The sequence below is a fragment of the Ctenopharyngodon idella genome, chromosome 1 (assembly GCF_019924925.1).
Source record: "Ctenopharyngodon idella isolate HZGC_01 chromosome 1, HZGC01, whole genome shotgun sequence".
NCBI lineage: Eukaryota > Metazoa > Chordata > Actinopteri > Cypriniformes > Xenocyprididae > Ctenopharyngodon > Ctenopharyngodon idella.
This window is the reverse complement of record NC_067220.1, coordinates 23,861,640-23,882,977: the sequence shown is the minus strand read 5'-3', so window position 1 is coordinate 23,882,977 and position 21,338 is coordinate 23,861,640. Positions and strand designations below refer to the sequence as shown.

General features: G+C 37.5%; 1 protein-coding gene across 2 annotated transcripts in view; it reads left to right on the top strand.

Moving 5' to 3' along the window:
• The window catches only part of pspc1 (paraspeckle component 1), a 75,295-nt gene that overhangs the window by 35,983 nt on the left and 17,974 nt on the right, over window positions 1-21,338 (top strand). The window contains exons 6-8 of one of the 2 annotated variants that reach the window (XM_051896673.1): window positions 8,484-8,589; window positions 16,285-16,342; window positions 18,003-18,133. In XM_051896673.1, coding sequence (XP_051752633.1) covers window positions 8,484-8,589; window positions 16,285-16,342; window positions 18,003-18,133 — 295 coding nt within the window. The remainder of the gene's footprint in view (window positions 1-8,483; window positions 8,590-16,284; window positions 16,343-18,002; window positions 18,134-21,338) is intronic. The other variant, XM_051896682.1, reaches the window with a different exon arrangement.

The window sequence follows — 21,338 nt, the reverse complement described above, 5'->3', positions numbered from 1 at the left end:
AAATTGGGCGTGGGGGGTAACTTTGCATCTATTACTTAGCCCACTTTAACTACTCTGATACCACAACAGAAACTACTAGCCTAACTAATACTTTATTAAAGGCAAGTGAACAGACTGTACAATACTGTACAATAATTACAAGAATAGATAAATACAACATAAAGTTACAAATAAATATAAGGTCTAACTGTAGTATTAATTTTTGTGTACAGAAATGTAATAATTAAATGTAAATTGACACTGTTCACTGTATACATTTAATATAGATTAATCTTTGTTAAAGCTGTGTTTTGTTGTTTGATTTACATGACAGACAACAGCGGGTATTTATAGGTCGCTGTCACTTTAAGAGTAAGACCCCATGCACGCACACATCCGATAGATACACATTAGAATCAAAGCCACTGGAAGGCAAGCCTGCAACCTTTAGCCAAAAAAAGCGCAACGGCTAATGCTAACTGGGGGTACGGGCGGTACGCAGGGAGGAGTTTTGAACGGTGACACGATAGGCTGAGAAGGGCCGCACGTGATTACGTTAGCCGTTACGATTTCTTCAATGGTAAGAGATACAGACCCTCTTATTTCCCTATAATAATACGATCTCTGTCCGAATTCTAACCTTGTTCACTTAAGACATAGGCTAACCAAATGTGTTTACGAGAATACTTGCTGAGAGGGGTATTTTGACTGATATAATGCGTGCATGTGTCCATCCAAGTGCATTGAGGACGCGAAAGAGAAATCAATTTGGAGTTCGCGAGCTATCTGAAACGCGCCCCTCTCTCTCCGTGTGTGCACGCGCGAGAGAGAGAGCCTTGTATGTATGTTCGTCTGTGCACACCGATAACAGCATGGCGTGCGATAGCGTACCGAATTAAATCCTCTTTTGCCTCTTCTAGCGCTGGAATGGTTTTATATCTATTTAATGGGTAAACTAGCAAGACAAAACACGTGCAAATGATAACCTTTCACTCTATTGCAGTTAAACTTGCAATTGATCCGCGAATCACACGCGTGACGAAACCGTGATGCTTGGTCCGTACGGATCACGGATCAACAACGATCCGTTTAACCTCTAGTCATAAGTGCAATATATTAACATACTGATATATATACGATATTGCAAAGTCTCTAACGATAGACATTTTTTTTTCGTTATAATGATATCGTCAAATCGCCCAGCCCTACTTACAACTGATCCAAATATTTATAATTATAATATGTTATAATTAATTATTCATATTTCCCTTTGAGCTAATTTGCTGCGGTGTGTTTGTTTCCATGTGTGTGTCTATACTGTATGTGTCTCCGTTTGTATGGTAGATGAGCAGATTGCGTCCATGTGAGCAGATTGGTTGTTTTGCTATTATTTTCTTACCAAATGTGCATAGGATATTGTGCATATTATGGAAAAATTAGAAGAATACGAAAAAGCATACTTTTACTCATTAATCTCCATAACGTGTTACATTTCGCTTGAAGTAAATCTGAGCCTTTAGACTACTTTGATATTTCCTTCAGCTATAAATGATCTTCCTGTGTAGTTCATAATATAATTATATTTTGGTATCAATTTGTTTAATCTTCCACTATAATATGTTCATTCAATGACAAATCAGATTGGATTATTTTCTAAATAAAACTGTTTTAATGAACACTAGTGATGCTCCGATTGGTCGGCCACCTGATCATGATCGGCCGATATTGGCTGAAAATAGCTTGATCGGCGAACCCCAAAAGCGCCGATCAAAAAAGCCGATCACGTGACGTAAATTACTCGCGCGACTTTTTCACAAGTGCATGCACGGCACACAGGTACACAACAGCAGAGCGGAGCTTGTCAGTGGCAACATGAGTTCTCTTGTCTGGAAGTTTTTCAAAGTGTCCGATAAAGACGTAAAGTTAGCCGTTTACAATGTATGTCGTGATGAAATCCCTCGAGGTGGAAGCAAGCAACGTCATTTTAACACCACTAACATGATTAGGCATCTTAGAACACGCCATACAACTGAATATGCCGAGTATGAGAAACTAAACCAGCCGAAGCCAACAACATCCCCATACAGCATACAGTTTTTTAAGAGGCTACATCCCATTAAGCTGATCTGATGTGTGTTGGTCTGCCTAACCCCTCTTTGTTTGGAATAATTTTATGTTACTCTGCCTTATTTGGGAAAGATGGCCTACAGTAGCCTTAAGTTATCTCATTTTCTAAAATAAACACTTGGTGGTTCTTCAAGATCTTGACTCTAGCCTATTTCTACAGTTTTTTTTTCTCAATACAGTTAATTTAGAGTTAGTTTCATTTCTACAAATGGTGCAAACTCTGCTAGATTATAGATAAAAGATTCCCATTCCCCTGACATTCTGTGATCGGCAGTGATCGGCAATCGGCAGATCATGATCTTGGTGATCGGTAATCGGTGATCGGAGCATCTCTAATGAACACAGGCTGTAATTTTTACCTGAAACGCTACAGCCTCCTTTAGCTTCATTAACGATGGCATGCTTGCTTCATTTTTCCTTGTGTGTCTGCTGCATGTTTTGCTCATGAGCCGGTGTTGTGCCCAATTTTGACCTCTGTGTGATCAACTGTGGTCTAGCCATCCTCCACTTTAAAATGCACGGTCAGCCTCCATGCGGGTTTGCTTTATGCGCATATACTAGGCATTGTGGTATTAGTGTCTAAAAACTCATTTTAAAATAAAAGTGATTTTTCGCTGAATGTGATTTCGATTTCGTTTATTCAGTCAGTCTGTCAATAATAAATTAATAAATAAGGAAATAAAAAAAACATAAATAATGACATAAACAAAATAAATAAATAATAGGAATATCAAATATGCCTCATAACCTGAAAATAATTGTATATGTTGAGTAATATTAAATATATAATTTCAAAATCATTTAAAAATTACTGTCTGATGTTTAATTACAAAATAAAACCCTCCAAAAACTCATATATTTTATTTGTAAATTCATATAAAGATGGAGAAACAACACATCATCACAATCCGGCAGCTCGTTCTCGCCAGCCGCAGATGAATGAGAAATATTCATACCTTTCTCAAATTCATCCTGCGAGCCCCACGACTTTAGTCTCCTACTCGACTAAGCCGCAGCAGGTCCTGAACCGCGAAGCACAGATGGCTGTCCCGATTCCCTTGAGAAAAAGGACAAACGAGAGCGGAGTTTCTTCATAGAGAGGCGCTCACAATGCATGCTAACGGCCCCTTGAGGACTGAGCGTGCATGCTCCTCGCCCTTGCACATGACTCACATATCGTGTGTGTCATCATGTCAGATAACACTGACACAATGGAACACACCGCCTGGAAGACTTAGCATCAGTGCTAGCCATAATTGCCTTGTTTAGACACACATTTAAACAAACAAGTATCCTGAAGACAAGAAAGAGGATGACGTATTTCACAGGTGCCCTTTTATACTCAGTCACACCGGTGATGACGTCATAGGCTGCCGCCTGCCAATCTCAAGTTCATTGTCATGTTTAGACTCATGCTTCAGACACTGGTAATGCCGGAGACATTACCCATAGTGACCCCTAGGGCATGCAGTGCGAGTTCCCTTTCGAAAGGGAACTAGCCTATATTACTATATTAATGTTCCCATTCAGAGTAATCCACCTTTTCTATTTTTTATTTATTTATTTATTTATTTATTTATGTTATGGCATAATGCACGCCTTGTGTAATTACATAAAATACTGGCTAGTACTAGTAATGTAATATTTTACTGTAACAGTAGTCAAATAGCTGGAACATTATGCATTCATATGATGATTAGCTGAGATTAAATTTTATAGCTAATGCTATAGTATTAGTGATATTAATATCAGTAATTTATTTCATTATTTTATCTTTATTTACAAGTGATTTCGCAAACAGAGGCTGCGGCGGTACACGCAGCACTGATAGGCATTTTGGTTGACTACCTACTGTAGGTATAAAAAGGAAATTCCCTGTTTCCACAAACCACTTTCTCTTCTTATTAATAGTACACCACCCCAGAATGTGAATATCCTAATGTCAGAACTGTCTGATGTTGAATTATAAAATAAAAGCCCTCCAAAAACTCATATATAACCTGATTTTTCTATTAATTCAGATGGGCATAGAAAGGAAACTCTGTTTCCACAATAATTTGGCAGGGACTCGAAATTGGGCACAACACTGGCATTACATTTACATTTAATCATTTAGCCAGACGCTTTTCTCCAAAGTGACTTACAAATGAGAACAATAGAAGCAATCAGATCAACATGAGTGCAACAGTATGCTAGTGTCGTGTCACATCCCAGTTATTCCAGCAAAATGCTCGTAGCAGGGATTTTTTTTTTTTTTAATAAATAGAGAGAATAGAAATAGAAAAAGTAGGTGCTAATATTACTGGGCCAAGTGTTGACAAAAAAAAGGTGTGTCTTAAGCAGTTTTTTTTTTTTTTTAAATGGCTAAAGACTCAGCTGCTCAGATAGAGTTAGGCAGGTCATTCCACCAGCAGGGAACAGACAAGGAGAGGGTCCGTGAGAGTGGTTTTGTGCCTCCTTGGGATGGCACCACAAGGTGCCTTTCACTTGCAGAATGCAAGCCTCTGGAGGGCGCATAAGTCTGAAGTGAGTTTAGGAGCCAGTGGTTGTCTTGTAGGCAAACATCAGAGCCTTGAATTTGATGCAAGCACCCAGTGCAAACAGATGAAGAGAAGTGTGATGTGCACTCTCTTCAGCTCAGTTGCAGAGGCTTGCCAAGAGAGTATTACCAAAGTCCAGTCTGGATAGAACAAGAGCTTGGATGAGAATTTGTGTGGAATGCTCCGAAAGGAAGGGTCTAATCTTCCTAATGTTGTACAAGGCAAATCTGCAGGACTGGGCCATTGTAGCAATATGATCTGTGAAGCTTAAATAATCATCCATCACAACTCCAAGGTTTCTGGCTGTCCTGGAAGGAGTTATGGTTGAAGAATCAAGTTGAATAGAGTGTTGGGTTGGCACCGACCACAAGCAGTTCCGTCTTTGCAAGGTTGAGTTGAAAGTGGTGGTCCTTCATCCAGGCAGAAATGGCTGTCAGGCAGAAATGGCTGTCAGGCAGGCTGCGATGTGAGCAGCAACTGTCGGATCATCTGGTTGGAATGTGAGGTAGAGTTGTGCGTCATCAGCATAGCAGTGATAGGAAAAAACATGTTCCTGAATGACAGATCCTGGGAAGTGGTCCTAGCACTGAGCCCTGAGGTACCCCAGTAGCAAGATGATGCGACTTAGACAACTCTGCCCTCCAATATACCCTGAAGGACCTACCTGAGACGTAAGACTTGAACCATTGGAGCGTGGTTCCAGAGATGCCATTTGTCATGAGGGTTGACAGGAGGATCTGGTGGTTAACTGTGCCAAAGGCAGCGGACAGATCCCGCAAGATGAGTACTGATGATTTGGAAGCTGCTCATGCAAGTCTCAGGGCTTCAGTAACTGAGAGCAAGGCAGTCTCAGTTGAGTGGCCACTCTTGAAGCCAGACTGGTTGTTGTCCAGGAGGTGTGAGATGTTCTGTGTGAGATAAGTAGACAGTTGGTTGAACACAACTCTCTCCAGTGTCTTTGCAATGAATGGAAGAAGGGATATGTGTAGTTTTCTATAAATGCTTGATTTAGAGTGGGCATGCACCTCAAAACTACCACTCTAATGATGGCCTTGCGTAATCGACCATTGTAAAGTGTATAGATTTAAATTATAAATGACAATTAATCAATACTTCTTTTGAAGTATTTTAAGTATTTTAAGTATTTTTCAAGTATCTGTATTTTACTGGAGTATTTTTATTTTGAGAAACTTTTACTTTTATTTCACTACATTCCAAAGCATAATATCATACTTTTTACTCCACTACATTTCATAAAAACATATCATTACTTGTTGTTTTGAACTGAAGAAATCATCACGTGCTCAGAGATGCAATAGCAGTGTGCGATTCGTGAGCAAACTGATTCTTTTCAATGAACCTGTTGCAAGTGTTCTCGAGTCAGTAACTCACTGATTCAATGATCCGTTCAGAATGAGTCTCTAGTAGTTAACTGAATTGAAATGAGCCAAACCTAGTGGAAAAAAAAAATACTAAAATGTATTTGAAATCAATTTTTTTTTTTTTCTTTCTTTTTTTTTTCTTTTTTGTGCTAAGTATACTACAAATACATTTACATATTTATGTGCTTAATAAAAATACCCTGCGGTTGTACTTTTGGTATACTAAACTGGTATACTTAAAGTCTGCTAAATTGGAACAACTCATTTTGTACTTAATGCACTTTTATTTGCACAGAAGTAGTGCTGCGGTCCAACTAAAGATATACTTAAAGGGTTAGTTCACCCAAAAATTAAATTGCTGTCATTAATTACTCACCATCATGTCGTTCCACACCTGTAAGACCTTCGTTCATCTTCGGAACACAAATTAAGATATTTTTGATGAAATCCGAGAGGTTTCTGACCCCCCATTGAAACTACATGAAGAAACGTCAGAACGCCATCTTAGTATTGGCCCACGTGAACAGCGCCAGCCAATACTGAGCCAAAGTTCTGCAAAGAAGCGCTGCACTATGTCTACAACATAAACAGCGTAGGAGAATGACAGGGAAGAGAAGAAATTATTGAATACAGTCCTTATTTTTGTTTTGTTTTTGCGCACAAAGTATTCTTGTTGCTTCATAACATAAGGTTGAACCACTTGAGTGACATGGACTAATTTTAAAAACAGAGATTTCATTTTTGGGTAAACTAACCCTTTAAGTATATTTGATTGTGCTAAAGTGGAACTATTGCAAGTATACTTTAGGTACACTTTAAACATCATTTACTCCCCCTCAAGTTGTTCCAAACCTGTGTACATTTCTTTGTTCTGCTGTACACAAAGGAAGATATTTGGAAAAATGCTAGACCAAGCAGATCTCGCCCCCCTTTTGACTACCATTGTAGGAAAAAAAAATACTATGGCAGTCAATGGGGGGGCGAGATCTGCTCGGTTACATACATTCTTCCAAGTACCTTCTTTTGTGTACAGCAGAACAAATAAATTTATACAGGTTTGGAACTACTTGAGGGGGAGTAAATGATGACAGAATTTCCATTTTTGGGTGAACTATCTCTTTAAAGAAACATATTATACAGAGATCATACGATCCTTATTAATAGTGATATTAAAACACATTTTAGGTGTAATATTCAGAAATGTGCATTGTGCAATAAAGAAATACTCCAAATAAAGTTTAATTATAATTTTATATCAGTGAGTCTTAAGTGATATGTCTATAAATTTGTTAATTGATAGTGTGAAATAAATGTATTTTAAATAGATTTTTGTATAGGTTTTTTTTTTTCCACTAGGGAAGAACTGGGAGATCCTCTGCGCTCAAGTGCATGCGAATTTTAGGATTATTGTAAATGAAACTCATCTTCCAGTCACAGCTGTCAGTTCATTGTGAAATAAATCTGCTGCAAAAGGGTCAGCTGTAATGCTTGAATGCGGGCATGTCCATATCACCATCTCAATGGTGTAGATTTTATTTAAAAAAAACAAAAAAACAAATTAAAATATCGTAAATTATTGCACTTGCAATTTTCCCTGCTGCCGTAGCAGTTTAAAATGATATAAAAGTATGTTTGCATCGCGTTCATTTTAAAATGTTATGCATTTAGACCTATGTGACATCTGTTTTTATTGTTTGTCAACACACATTATGTATTATGTATCTGCATCCACTTCCTTACAGACTAGTGCTGGCTACTTGACAATTCATTATAATTCATATCGATGATATACCCTCTCCCAGGTATTTTGAGCAGTAGGATTATATAAAATATATAAAATTAATGTAACAGTATATAAGTACATTACAAAACAAACATTCATCAATCAGTACTTTTTACTTCCAAAACTTAATTACATTAAAAATCAAGTACTTTTGTACTTTTACTCATGTAAAATTGGAAAAGAGTACTAAAAAAATGTTTACTGGAGTAATATTTTATTAGGGTATCTGTACTTTTACTCAAGTACTTGATTTGTGTACTTCGTCCGCCACTGTAATGCACTATGTAATATATAAAAAAAAAAAGCCAATTTTATCTTCCACTGGTGCAAGACATTTAGGCATTTTATTTGACATTTTGTCTGATGTTGTGCTGAAAGGGAAAGCGAAACTAAATTACCGGTGTGTGTGAAATGCGCTTTACAAATAAACTTGATGTGCCTTACCAATTCTAACAAGCACAAAATCTGTAAATATGTGGGCTTGTGTTCCTTTCTCATTTGCCACGAATCCAAATGTTTTCATGGTTCTGATGTAAACATATTGCTAACCTATTATTTATTTTGTAAACAAAGCTTTGTGCTTCACTCGTGTTGAAATATTCACGATTTGGTGTACCAAATAGTCGATCTGAGCATGTACAGTTTAACTGAATTTGAGTTATATATGCTTAGGCATGAGGAAGAGAGACGTAGACGTGAGGAAGATATGATGCGTCATAGAGAGCACCTTGACATGAGACGCCAACCAGATGGATTCAAGCCCAGTTTCGTGGAGAATGTAAGTACAGGCAAAATGCACTTTGATTCTGATGTTGTGTTTCTTTTAGCAGGGCTCCAGACTGTGACTAAAATGGTCACAAACAATGTTCCCTCTAATTTTTTTTCTTGCTTTTCTCTATTGGGCAGACATTTTTGCCACTTGAGCAAAAAGCTTGAGCAAAAACAAGCAGTTTTACAGTGCGGTGTTAACTAAACCAGTCTCTACCAAGAAATTCCATTAAAAAAATCTCAGGCAGGACAGTACTCATCAGTGAACAGTTCCTCTGTCAGAACAAGCAATCGTGTCTATGTTTGAAGCGTCTGATGCCCATGTGTACATAAATACCACTGATCCTCACAAACTTCTCCAAAACACGCTTGTTCATTGTGAGCATCAATAATAAAACATGGATGATTTGTTTGCGCATCAATAATAACGGACTTTCGCATGCCTAATGTATGACTCCTGTATTGTCTTGACCTTCATTACAATCATCATCCATCAAGACATTATTAGCGACACTGGTTTTCTTTATCCAACTGAGAGATGTAGATTTGCGTAGCCTATCCTATGTTCATGTTGGGTGTTTTGAGCCGCCGTTCAGTTTGTATTTCACACAGGGCGGTGAGAAACGGCTTGGGCTGCTCCAAAACAATCACAGAATATGTACAAGAGAGGTGGTGCTTTGTTCATTTTTTTTTAATTTAGAGGTGCGGTAAGTAGATTTTGAAGAACACTGTTTGGAAGTTAGTCGGGCCGACACCAACAACAAACGTGTCACCAGTCAGCATTAGGGGCATAGCTATAATGGTCGATGAGACAGAACGAGCAAGAGGGAGATTTGGAAAAAAAAAAAAAAAAAAACTGCAGAAAGAGAGATGATGAGACACAATACAAAAGAGCTCAAAAGAATATCACTGGAATGAAGGGTTATGACTGGGCAAGATCTTTAGGACCTGCGTTAATATTAGAAAAGCTTTCCAGCACTGGAGAGAGCTAAGCAGGAAGTCCTGAAAACAGCGGAGGCTGCTTTGATTCCGCTTCACATGTGAGTAACACTGGGTTTGAGTGTCATGAGCTGCTGTGCTGTTGGCTACTAGCAATGAACTCTTGTTTATATTTACTCTCGTGTACTGTGCATTCATTTTTTGTGCTTTCTTGTCGTTCGTTCATCATCTGTGCTTTATTTTTCGTGAAGCATTTTGTTGCGCATCAGCTGTGATAAACAGACATCCACTCCCGCATTGCGTGTGTAACAGTGGCCAGATAGTGAGAGTTGTGCAGGTAAACCACTGCGCACTGACGACCGCTAGAGAATGCGGTGTTTAGCATTATTGTTAGTGCACTCACCTCACATGCCAGCAGCGATTGGGTCGGGGTTCGAGACCGACTCGGAGCAGGGTGGTTAGGATTGCAGAGTGAGTTTTAGAGGTGGAGCAGTGAAGAGAGGGGTGGGTTTGTTTGGGTTGATTTCAGATATCAACAATGTCTAACAGTGTTTTTCAAAATCTACTTACTTCTCCTTTAACATATAAATAATAAAATTAATGGATTATATAAATATATTTAAATGAATTTTAAGTCATCTCGCGGCCCCCCTGGAGGATCATTGAGGCCCCCTAGTGGGCTGCGGCCCCCGGTTGAGAACCACGGAGTTACACTGAGATTGTTTGGTACAACCATGATGTGTTTTTGTATGGTCAGTTACTGGCTAAGGACAGCATTAAACCATCAAAATTAAATGTTTATTTATTGCTAATGAATTTGCAGGATTGTCTATATCATGGGTTTTCAGATTTTTTTTATGGCAAGGAGCTCTAAACAATCCACTTGTGAGATCAGTTCTTTATTAGGTAAAATATAATATAATATAATATAATATAATAAAACAAATTGAAGCATTTAAACTGATATCTATTTACTTATTTTTTTAAGAAATGTGTCTTATTTATTTTCAAGAAAAGTGTCTTAGCAATGAATGGAAGAATGGCTAGTGGTCTGTAGTTTTCTAACATTGCAGGATTAAGAGATTTTAGTTTCTTAAGCAGTGGGGTTACCCGAGCTTGATTAAATGCTGTGGGAAAGGTACCAGTGTAAAGAGAGGTGTTGATGATGTGAGTGAGTACAGGTACAACTGAAGAAGAAATGGCTTGAAGGAGATGAGTGGGGATAGGATCAAGCGGACAGGTAGTTGGAAAGGATGAGTTTGGAGACTTCTGCCTCTGAGAGTGGAGAGAAGGAAGGCAGAGTGTGTGTGTTTGCTGTTAAGTTGTGTTTGTCAGTTTGTGGTGTAGAGAATTGGCCACTAATGGTTCTTGTTTTATTTTTGACGAATTTGGCAAAGTCGTCAGCTTTTGGAGTTGAGGAAGGAAGGGAGGAGGAGGACAAAGAAGACAGGAAAAGGTTTTGAAAAGAGTGCGAGATTCAGAAGAATTGTTAAAGTGCCCCAATTGTGGATTTTTGAAAATGACCCTTCATGTAGTGTGTAACATTGCTCTAAGTGAATGAAAACATCCTGCGAAGTTTTAAATCTGAAAATGCACAAAAAGTTAATGTCTCTCAAAAGTAAGAGTCGACTCAGAGTCAATTAAACGAGTCATTTGTAAAACGAATCCCAAGCCGTTTCGTTGTGACGTCAAAACGAAACATTAGCATATTGCCTGCCCACTTATTGCACGCACAGACACCAGGGAAAAAGTGAAACCCCTCAAACACTGCCAATACGTGAAGAATCACTATTTAAAGTTCATCTTTACAACAATACCACAGCAGTATAGCCCGAACCTGCTGTGTTCCCGTCATTTTACTGAGGACTGCTTCTTCAACCTAAATGCGTTCAACGAGGGATTCGCAAGCCCATTGTTATTGAAGGATGGGTCAGTACCCAGTTTATTTGGACCAGCTTCTTCCTCCTCCGAATTACAACCTGTAAGTATAATTGATATTTGTTGCTGTTATGTTCTCTGTAGCATGCACAATATGTATTTAGTTGTGTATGTTGCGCAGCTTGTAGGTCTCCGGCTAACCGGCTACTGTAACAGCAATATGTGTTCGCTCTCAATTGTCTAGAAATGTGTCAAATGTTTGAGCGGAGCACCATCATTATTATAATACAATGTAAGTGATGCAAGCACTGTATACAACTGACTGGGTCATCTGTCCCATCACTGTAGATTAGTGTCACGCAAACGAGGGGTTTGGAAAAATGAATCGTTGAGCAAATCGTTTGGGAGTCATTGAGCAAATAAGGTAAAAATAAATGCATATTATAAGACAATGAAAGTGTTTTTTGACCTTGCATGCTTGTAAACCTATTGTTGGGGACTCCCAAAACAAAAATAGGAAACTTTCAAATGCCATAATAGGGGCACTTTAATTTTGTTGTAGTAGAATGTTGTTTTAACAGTGGAGACATTTTTGGAGAAGGAAGAGAGGAGTGACTGATACAAACTAAAGTCAGTGGGATGTTTCCATTTGCGGCACTTCCTCTCTGCTGTCCTTAGTTTAGAACGATGCTCGTGGAGAACATCAGAAAGCCAGGGGGTGGCACAGGCTGGGCTGGATGAAATGGGGCAAAAGTTGTCTTAGCAAGCTGTTAGAGGTGCTTTTAGAGCATCAGTAGTAGCAGTGTTAGTATCTAGTGATGAGAACTGATTAGGGGAAGGAAGAAATTAATAGTGCACATATGATAAAGGCACACAAATTATCCAGTGCCATTATCTGGTTGACATCCTAATGTACAGTAGGTGTCAGTATTGCACCTTTGGTATGGGGACCACATGTTCACTATTAACTACAACTTTTGCCTCAATAAACTGTTGTTACAGAAGTTATTACTCTTTGCCTCCAGATGGTTCAAAATGCAGCTGCAAGGATGTTAACCCGAGCAAAGAAATTTGACCATGTCACCCCAATCTTAGCATCGCTCCATTGGCTCCCAGTCCATTTAAGCATCCAGTTTAAAATTCTGTTGTTTGTTTTTAGGGGTGCAACGATTCAAATTGCTCACGGTTCGGTTCATATCACGGTTTTAGGGTCACGGTTTCGGTACGGTTCAGTATGTGCTATGTTCAGGGAAAATAGGACTACTGTCAAATAAAAAAAAAAAAAATAAGAACAAATAATAAAACTACAAGCGACATCACAAATAAATACAATAGAGCAAATAAAATAAAATAAACAGTGCTTTTCAGGTTTTTCAGGTATCTAACAGTAGTTTTCAGGTACAGAAAATGAAAATTTCAGGTACAGTAATCAAATATAAAATAACACTGCATATTATCTTCACTGTATAAATTAAATAAAGATTAATCATTATTGAAGTTACAATTTCTATTCAGTCAAGAGCAGTGAGTGATTTCTTTGTAATTTGTTGTTTGATTTAACATTAAAAACACAGGGAGCAGGAATAGTTTTTTCCCTTTAAAACATGCACGATCCAGTACATATACTTTTACACATGCGTTGTCTTTCTCGACTATTATAAGTTCACTTAAGACATAACCGACTATGTTTGCTAGGATACTCACCAAGATGGGCATGTTGACATAATTTTTGTCTTGAAAGAGACTTGAAAGAGAATTCAGTATTTGCACGCTGTCTGAAATAAGCGTTGTGCGCGCTTCTGATGAGCGCACACACAAATCTTCTCACAGCGTGCGCGAGTTCTCTTTCGCGTCTTGCACTCGAATGTTTAAATGCGCAAGGCTTAAATGAGTTTAGTTTAAACACAGATAGCAACATGTGTTGTTCAGGCCTCACCTGCGCTCGCGCGCTATCAACACCCGGGTGATGACGGTGTAAATGACATTAGAGCATACGGCACTCACATTGAACAAAGTTTACAAAGAGAGACTGTTTTGTCCACGCTTTTTGATTATCGTTGTAAAGTTTTGGGAAGCTAGAATGTGCATCCATCGACTGAAACACATTATCTGAACTCTGTCTGTCTGTTTTCCATGTTGCTATTTTAAACAAACCTTATTAGCCTATAGATGCGTCGTCATTCGAGATGCACCGCGGTGCAAGTGTGTGCCTAACCGTAAGTGGAGAACGGTACGGTTCTATTTTTTACCGAGAACCATTGCACCCCTATTGTTTTTAAAGATCTTAATGATCAAGTCCCCTCTCATCTTCTTATTCCACATTCATCCAGCAGATCCTTAAGATCTTCTGATCGGTATCTCTTGTATGTCCCTTGATCATGTTTAAAAACCAAGGGCGACAGAGCTTTTTCAGTTGCTGCCCCTCGCTTATGGAATCAGTTGCCACTGGATATTCGCCTTACAACTTCTTTTATCATTTTTAAGAAGAGGCTGAAAACGAAATATTTTCTCCCAGACGTTTTAATCTAATTTTACTATGGTTTTATTGTATTATTGTCTTCTATGTTGTTTTATTCTGATTTTATTATTTTTTTTCTATACTCTGTTCAGCATTTTGGTCAGCTTTGCTGTGTTAAAATGTGCTATATAAATAAAATTTACTTACTTACAAAACGAAACCTACGCTGCATGCTGCGCTTGTGAGATTTTGCTTAATGCTGAACAGTGTTAATTATTATTATTATTATTATTTTTTTTTTTTACAAATCAATATAATCCTTGAATAATAATCATTAATGTATCATGAATCAATAATTATTTAGTAATTTTGCATTGAAATTAGGCGCACAGATCTTTCGCCTACATTTGTAACACATACGTAATTTGCATTAGAGACACCTGTCTTGGTGAGCTACTCCAAACAGGCCATGAGCTACTGGTAGCTCGCAAGCGATGGGTTGGAGACCCTTGTCTCAAACACTGTAGTCAATCCAGAGTAATGCTGGGAACAAGTAGCAGGAATAAACTTCATGGTGAGCCTGTACACGAATACATCTACCTCCTCGGACCCGAACTCAGGGCAAAGAATCTCAAGGGGCATGAACACCAGAAACCCAAGAGGAAGTATCTGGGGGATCTTTGACAATAAGCATGCCAAGTTTAGTTATCACTTTGGCAAAAACTTCCATATCCATCTCTAAACAGCCTATATATGGATTATCTATGAGATGAGTGAAGTTTTTCTAAACCCTACGGCTCAAAGTTCTGCATGGAAAAAAACTTTCAGTCACTGTTGAACACCTAACAAACAAGGAACTAGCACCCCAGCAAAATTAACAGTCACGTGGGGGCAGGGAGATAATAAGGGGGCTGTAGCAACTTATAATGTAATAACTGCACATAATGTAAAAACTGCACATAATGTGATAAATATTACATTATTATTGTAATACACTGTTCATAATGTAATAATTTTCTGAAAACGTAATAAAATCTTGAGCTCATAATGTGATAATTTTTACATTATGAGAAATTTATTGCATTAATTTATTACAACTCACCAAAAACATTATTTCATAATTGTAATAGCTTTTAAAACATAAACATTTTTTATTCCCTTACAGTACATTTTTAAAAATCTAAATCCAGTCTTAAACTACCTGCGAAATTCAACATTTAAATATTCATGCAATTATTATTATTCTCATTTTTATTAAACATAAAGCATTCGTATTCCTTTACAGTAAATTTTACAAATCTAAATCCAGTCTTAACCTGTCTAGAAAAAACCACCAGATTACTGACACTAGTACTACTACTACTACTACTAATACTACTATTATTATTATTATTAATAATAATATTATTATAACTACTACTGCCACTGCTACTACTTATACTTTTACTTCTACTTCTTGTATACATACGGTATACACACTGTTAAATGACAAACAGTGTTAAATACCATCACTGTGTAAAAATGTTGTAAAAACCCCCACAGGATCAATATAGCAATGGGGTGTCTGTCTGTGTGTCTGTGTGTGTGTGTGTGTGTGTCTGTCTGTCTGTCTGTGTGAGTGTGTGTGTGTGTGTGTGTGTGTGGCATTACGCAGGTAGTTTAAGACTGGATTTAGATTTTTAAAAATGTACTGTAAGGGAATACTAATGTTTTTTATGTTTTAAAAGCTATTACAATTATGAAAATATGACATGTTTTTGGTGAGTTTATAATGTAATAAATTTCTCATAATGTAAAAATTATTACATTATGAGCTCAAGATTTTATTACGTTTTGAGAAAATTATTACATTATGAACATTTTATTACAATAATAATGTAATACTTATTACATTATGTGCAGTTTTTTACATTATGTGCAGTTATTACATTATGTGTTGCTACAGGGGCCATGTTTTCTACACCAGAAAAAGGAATACCCAGGTTCTAATTTTCCTGAAAAAGTAACAGAGGGCTGGGACCTTGACACTGCTGGCTGAAGGGAATGTGAGGGAGATGGGTTTACCCTAGATGACAAACTTTGATAACTACATTCACGTGAAAAATGGCCAGGCTTTTGGCACTTCCTACAAATAACTGGACCCCTATTTTGTAAAAATCGTAACTTGTAAAATTCTATGGTTATAGCGGCACGTGGCGGTCAAGAGTGGAAATGCATTTCCTGCCACAAATGCAACAGTACCTGCAGCAGCAAAAAATGCATTCTGGTTGAGTACCAAATGTATGCTGCTGTCGTGCACTAAATACTTAATTCTTTTGTAGCTGAAAGCCTGGTACTTTGTACTTCACAATTGGGTACATTATTTAAGTTCTTAGATCTGTGTGGACTGAGGCTTATAATAATAAAAAAAAATGTCTCCTTCACTTTCAGAGAGAACAGGATATGAGAATGAATGAAATGGGTACCCGTGGAGCCATTAATATGGGAGGTATGATCGTAATGAGACTCCATATGCAATTAGAAACAGCTGTGTACATGTACATTTTGTACATTTGAATTAATTTTTGGGGCAGTGCATCACTTGCATGGGCATTTAAATGTTGGAGCATGGCTTTGCCTCTTTTTAGGATAAGTGTCTTGTCTGGTTTGTTAACCTGGAAAATTCTGAACTCTACACGGTCTCTAATCTCGTTTTTCTCAAGGCTTTTTCACACCAAACTTCAATGATTATTGTGAAGAAGATTTTGAAAGGTAAAAATGGATTCCTATAGAATATATCACCATCAATATTCTTTTACCTTATTCTGTGCATATGTACACTACACATTAATCAGTTTGCTCCAACATTTTTTTTCACAGTTTTTATATTAACACACACACACACACACACACACACACACATATATATGCATTGTTATTACAAAATCTTGACCCAAAAATTATCCACCTCTCGATGGAAATAAATGTTGTGATGTTGCATCAATCTTGTATTGACAATGCAAGAGGTGAGCACTCTGTAAAGTCTACTCCAGCACATCCCAAAAACTTTCAATGAAATTAAGGTCTGGGCTCAGAGGTGCCAATTCATGTGTGAAAATGATTCTTCATGCTCTCTGAACCATTCTTTCACAATTTTAACCCTGGTGAATCTTGACATTGTCATCCTGGAATATGGCCATGATGTGTCTTCCTACATGGTTGTTTAAGAAATGAAAAGCTACACACTCTGTCTTTAAGGGTTAAAGAACCGTTGGCAAACATATAACATGCTAGAATAATAATAATCTACATAATAATCACTGTAATAATGATCCATTCATAGATTCTTAAGTATTTGCCTATTAAAATCCTTTTGGCCAGGCAGTGTGTATATATATGGAGCTGTTAAAAGATTAAAATAATAGCAGTTCATTTAAAAACATGACATATAATTGTATGATATACAGTATGTGCTGCTTAAATAGACACCAGACAGATGTAGATTTTTTTTTTTTTCTCACACAAAAGCAGATTCAAATTTCCTTAATATAAATAAATAACGCACAGGTGAATACCAACACTAATTTTTTGCCAACCTGCAATAATTAAATATGTTAATACAAATGTACTTAATGCATTTCATCAAAAAAAAAAAAAAAAAAAGTAGTTTAGTTTAATGCCACGTCTTAGGTTCAGATAGGTTGCACTTGTTTTGTACCTTTCCTGAATTTGCACAAATTAGTGTTTCCTTCAGCCTGCTGCATATTTTCTTCACTTTTTCACATTGTGTTTGGTATGGAAAAAGCCTTCAGGATGTTTTTCAGTAAATCTTTTTCTTTCTTTTTTTTCTTTTTTTTTGTCTTGTCTCGATTGTGTAATACTTTTTAATGTGCAGTTATAAAGAACAGCACACTTCCTGTGTGATTTCCACATTTGCCATGCCAATTTTTGTTATATTTTGTATATTTTTTTTATCATTTTATTCATCTTTCTTCTTTTTTTTAGTGTGTGAATTGCAGTGAAGTAATGTACAGTCCCAAATATTAACTATTTTATTTTAATGTAAGGTGTCACAGATCCTTACATTACGTCATATAGTAATTTACTATTAGTTTCATTAATCCTTTCAGCCCTCTCAGTGAATGTCAACTGTACATTGTCTTACATAGATTCATTTAACTCTGTTGCTGCGGTTAGCAGTAACCAAGGCCCCTCACAAATGATGGGCATAGCAGGCCGAGTTGGAGCCATGGGATCATCAAATATGGGGACACACCTGATTCCAGATAACGGATTGACGGTAATGTACTCATGTTTGTCTATAATTGCTGTCTATAGATGTATATAATTGTACAGTTTGTGTCACAGTTTGTGACATTGATTTAAAGCTATTTTTATTTATATGTAGGGTAATTATGGATTGAAAAAAAAAAAAAAAAAAAAAATATATATATATATATATATATATATAATATGAGCAAAATCACACTCGTAGCTGTGCGATATGGCTGTACATCATGACTGTGATTCAGCCGTAGTACCGTAGGTAATCACAGCGTGCTGATATACATCCGTATCGCACGGCTACGAGTGTGAAATTGTGTTTATATAACAGTTCAACAGCACGAGTGTGTAAATAAATAAGAAACAACAACGGATTGTCTAAAAACCCTCTTTTGTGAGGAACTGCTTCCGCCACGGATTCAAATCTCAAGTTGACAGTTTAACAGTTGAGCCCAAGCCTCGGTTACTAATTCTAAAACGTCACTTTAGAGCTAGTACCGAAGGAACGTTAAGTCGCTTCATTGAAACTCATGATAATATGTAGAGTACTATGAGAGAGAGATCATCAGAGTGAGTGTATTACCTGCATCTAGCTGATATTCTTCAGGTCAATCTTAAATTCATAATCACAAAATCAGTTTGAATGTCTGCTGAAGAAAACAATCTTTGTCTTTTTGTCCTTTTAGGCTGTCATCACTCTCATGACAGCGCTAGTCAATGCATTTGTCAGTTGCATCTTGTAAGATGTTGTTTAAAGTAAAGACAACTTCCTTGTTTCAGTCCATTTCAAAAATAAAAGTCTTTGCGAATGAGTGACTCACTCATTGATTGACTGACTCACAGTCTTTGCCATCTCATTGCATATTAATGTAACTTTCACTGAAGTTGAAATCACTAACGGACTCTTTGTCAATATCAAAAAATATGTCATGTTATTTATATAAAATATTATTTATTGAACAATAATATTTAAATGAACAACAATAGCCATTATAACAGTATAAGAAGTAAAATAGGAAATAAATATAAGCAAACAGTCAAGTCAAACATACAAAAGCAGCGCTCTAGTTAGTACAGGATTAAATTTCAATGTAAATATAAAGTTACAAAACTTAATAGCCCTTAAGCCAAATCTGTTAGCTCTGGAACAAGTAATATATTAATAAGACCAAAGATTGCCCGTTTGATATACCCAAAGCGAATTATACATCATGTTAAACTCTATCTACACAAGAGCCAGCAAATTCCCAAAGGACTGGCCGAGATGAAGCTGATCTTTGCGCGTACATGAGCGCTGAACTGTGTTCAAATAAGCACTATGTTTACATATAAATCGCATATCTGAAGTCTAAACAACTATATTCTTGCCTAAAAAACTCTTAAAACTACATTCCATTACAAAATAACAGTAGTATCTATAAAAATATGGTGGGTTTGCTTGTCTGCCATGACACTCACTGTGAGAATGCTGACAGCGGAGTGATGGTAAATGGTAAAATGGTTATCGTGCGATACTGGAAGAATATCGCATGGCTGGAAAGACCTCTCGGCCAGTCAGATTCGAGAACCAGAAAGAACTGTTGTATAAATCAGGGGCATAATTTCCACTGGGGACAGAGAGGACATGTCTCTTTTTCATACATAGTTTAGTAGCCTATTATTCTTTTTGGCAGAATTTATCATTATAATCAACTTAATTATTTCCTGGATTTTTTGTATCACCATAGTCCGTTATTGTATGTAAATGCTGGAAATGGGATTCAACTCGAAAACATTTTCCCCCATTTTGTGTCCCGCCCACTTCTCAAACCAAAGTTATACCATTGGTATATATACAGTGATCAGGGATAACATTATGACCACCTTCCTAATATTGTGTTAGTCCTCATTTTGCTGCCAAAACAGCCCTGACCCGTCGAGGCATGGACTCCACTAGAACCCTGAAGGTGTGCTGTGGTATCTGGCACCAAGATGGTAGCAGCAGATCCTTTAAGTCCCTGTAAGTTGCGAGGTGGGGCATCCATGGATCGGACTTGTTTGTTCAGCACATCCCACAGATGCTCGATTGGATTGAGATCTGGGGAATTTGGAGGCCAAGTCAACACCTCAAACTCATTGTGCTCCTCAAACCATTCCTGAATCATTTTTGCTTTGTGGCAGGGCGCATTATTCTGCTGGAAGAGGCCACAGCCACCAGGTAATACTGTTTCCATGAAAGGGTGTACATGGTCTGCAACAATTCTTAGGTAGGTGGTATGTGTCAAAGTAACATCCACATGGATGGCAGGACCCAAGGTTTTTCAGCAGAACATTGCCCAAAGCATTACACTGCCTCCGCTGGCTTGCCTTCTTCCCATAGTGCATCCTGGTGCCATGTGTTCCCCAGGTAAGCGATGCACATGCACCCGGCCATCCACGTGATGTAAAAGAAAACGTGATTAATCAGACCAGGCCACCTTCTTCCATTGCTCCGTGGTCCAGTTCTGATGCTCACATGCCCACTGTTGGCGCTTTCAGCGGTGGACAGGGGTCAGCATGGGCACCCTGACTGGTCTGCGGCTATGCAGCCCCATACGCAACAAACTGCGATGCACTGTGTATTCTGACACCTTTCTATCAGAACCAGCATTAACTTGAACAATTTGAGCTACAGTAGCTCGTCTATTGCATTGGACCACATGGTCCATCCTTCGCTCCCCATGTGCATCAATGAGCCTTGGCTGCTCATGACCCTGTCGCCAGTTCACCACTGTTCCTTCTTTGGACCACTTTTGATAGATCTGACCACTGCAGACTGGGAACACCCCACAAGAGCTGCAGTTTTGGAGATGCTCTGACCCAGTTGTCTAGCCATCACAATTTGTCCCATATCAAACATTTTTTCTGCTTCTAACACATCAACTGTGACAACAAAATGTTCACTTGCTGCCTAATATATCCCACCCACTAACAGGTGTCGTGAAGAAGAGATAATCTGTGTTATTCATGTTTATACACACACACATACATATACAGGTGCTGGTCATATAATTAGAATATCATCAAAAAGTTGATTTATTTCACTAATTCCATTCAAAAATTGAAACTTGTATATTATATTCATTCATTACACACAGACTGATATATTTCAAATGTTTATTTCTTTTAATTTTGATGATTATAACTGACAACTAAGGAAAATCACAAATTCAGTATCTCAGAAAATTAGAATATTGTGAAAA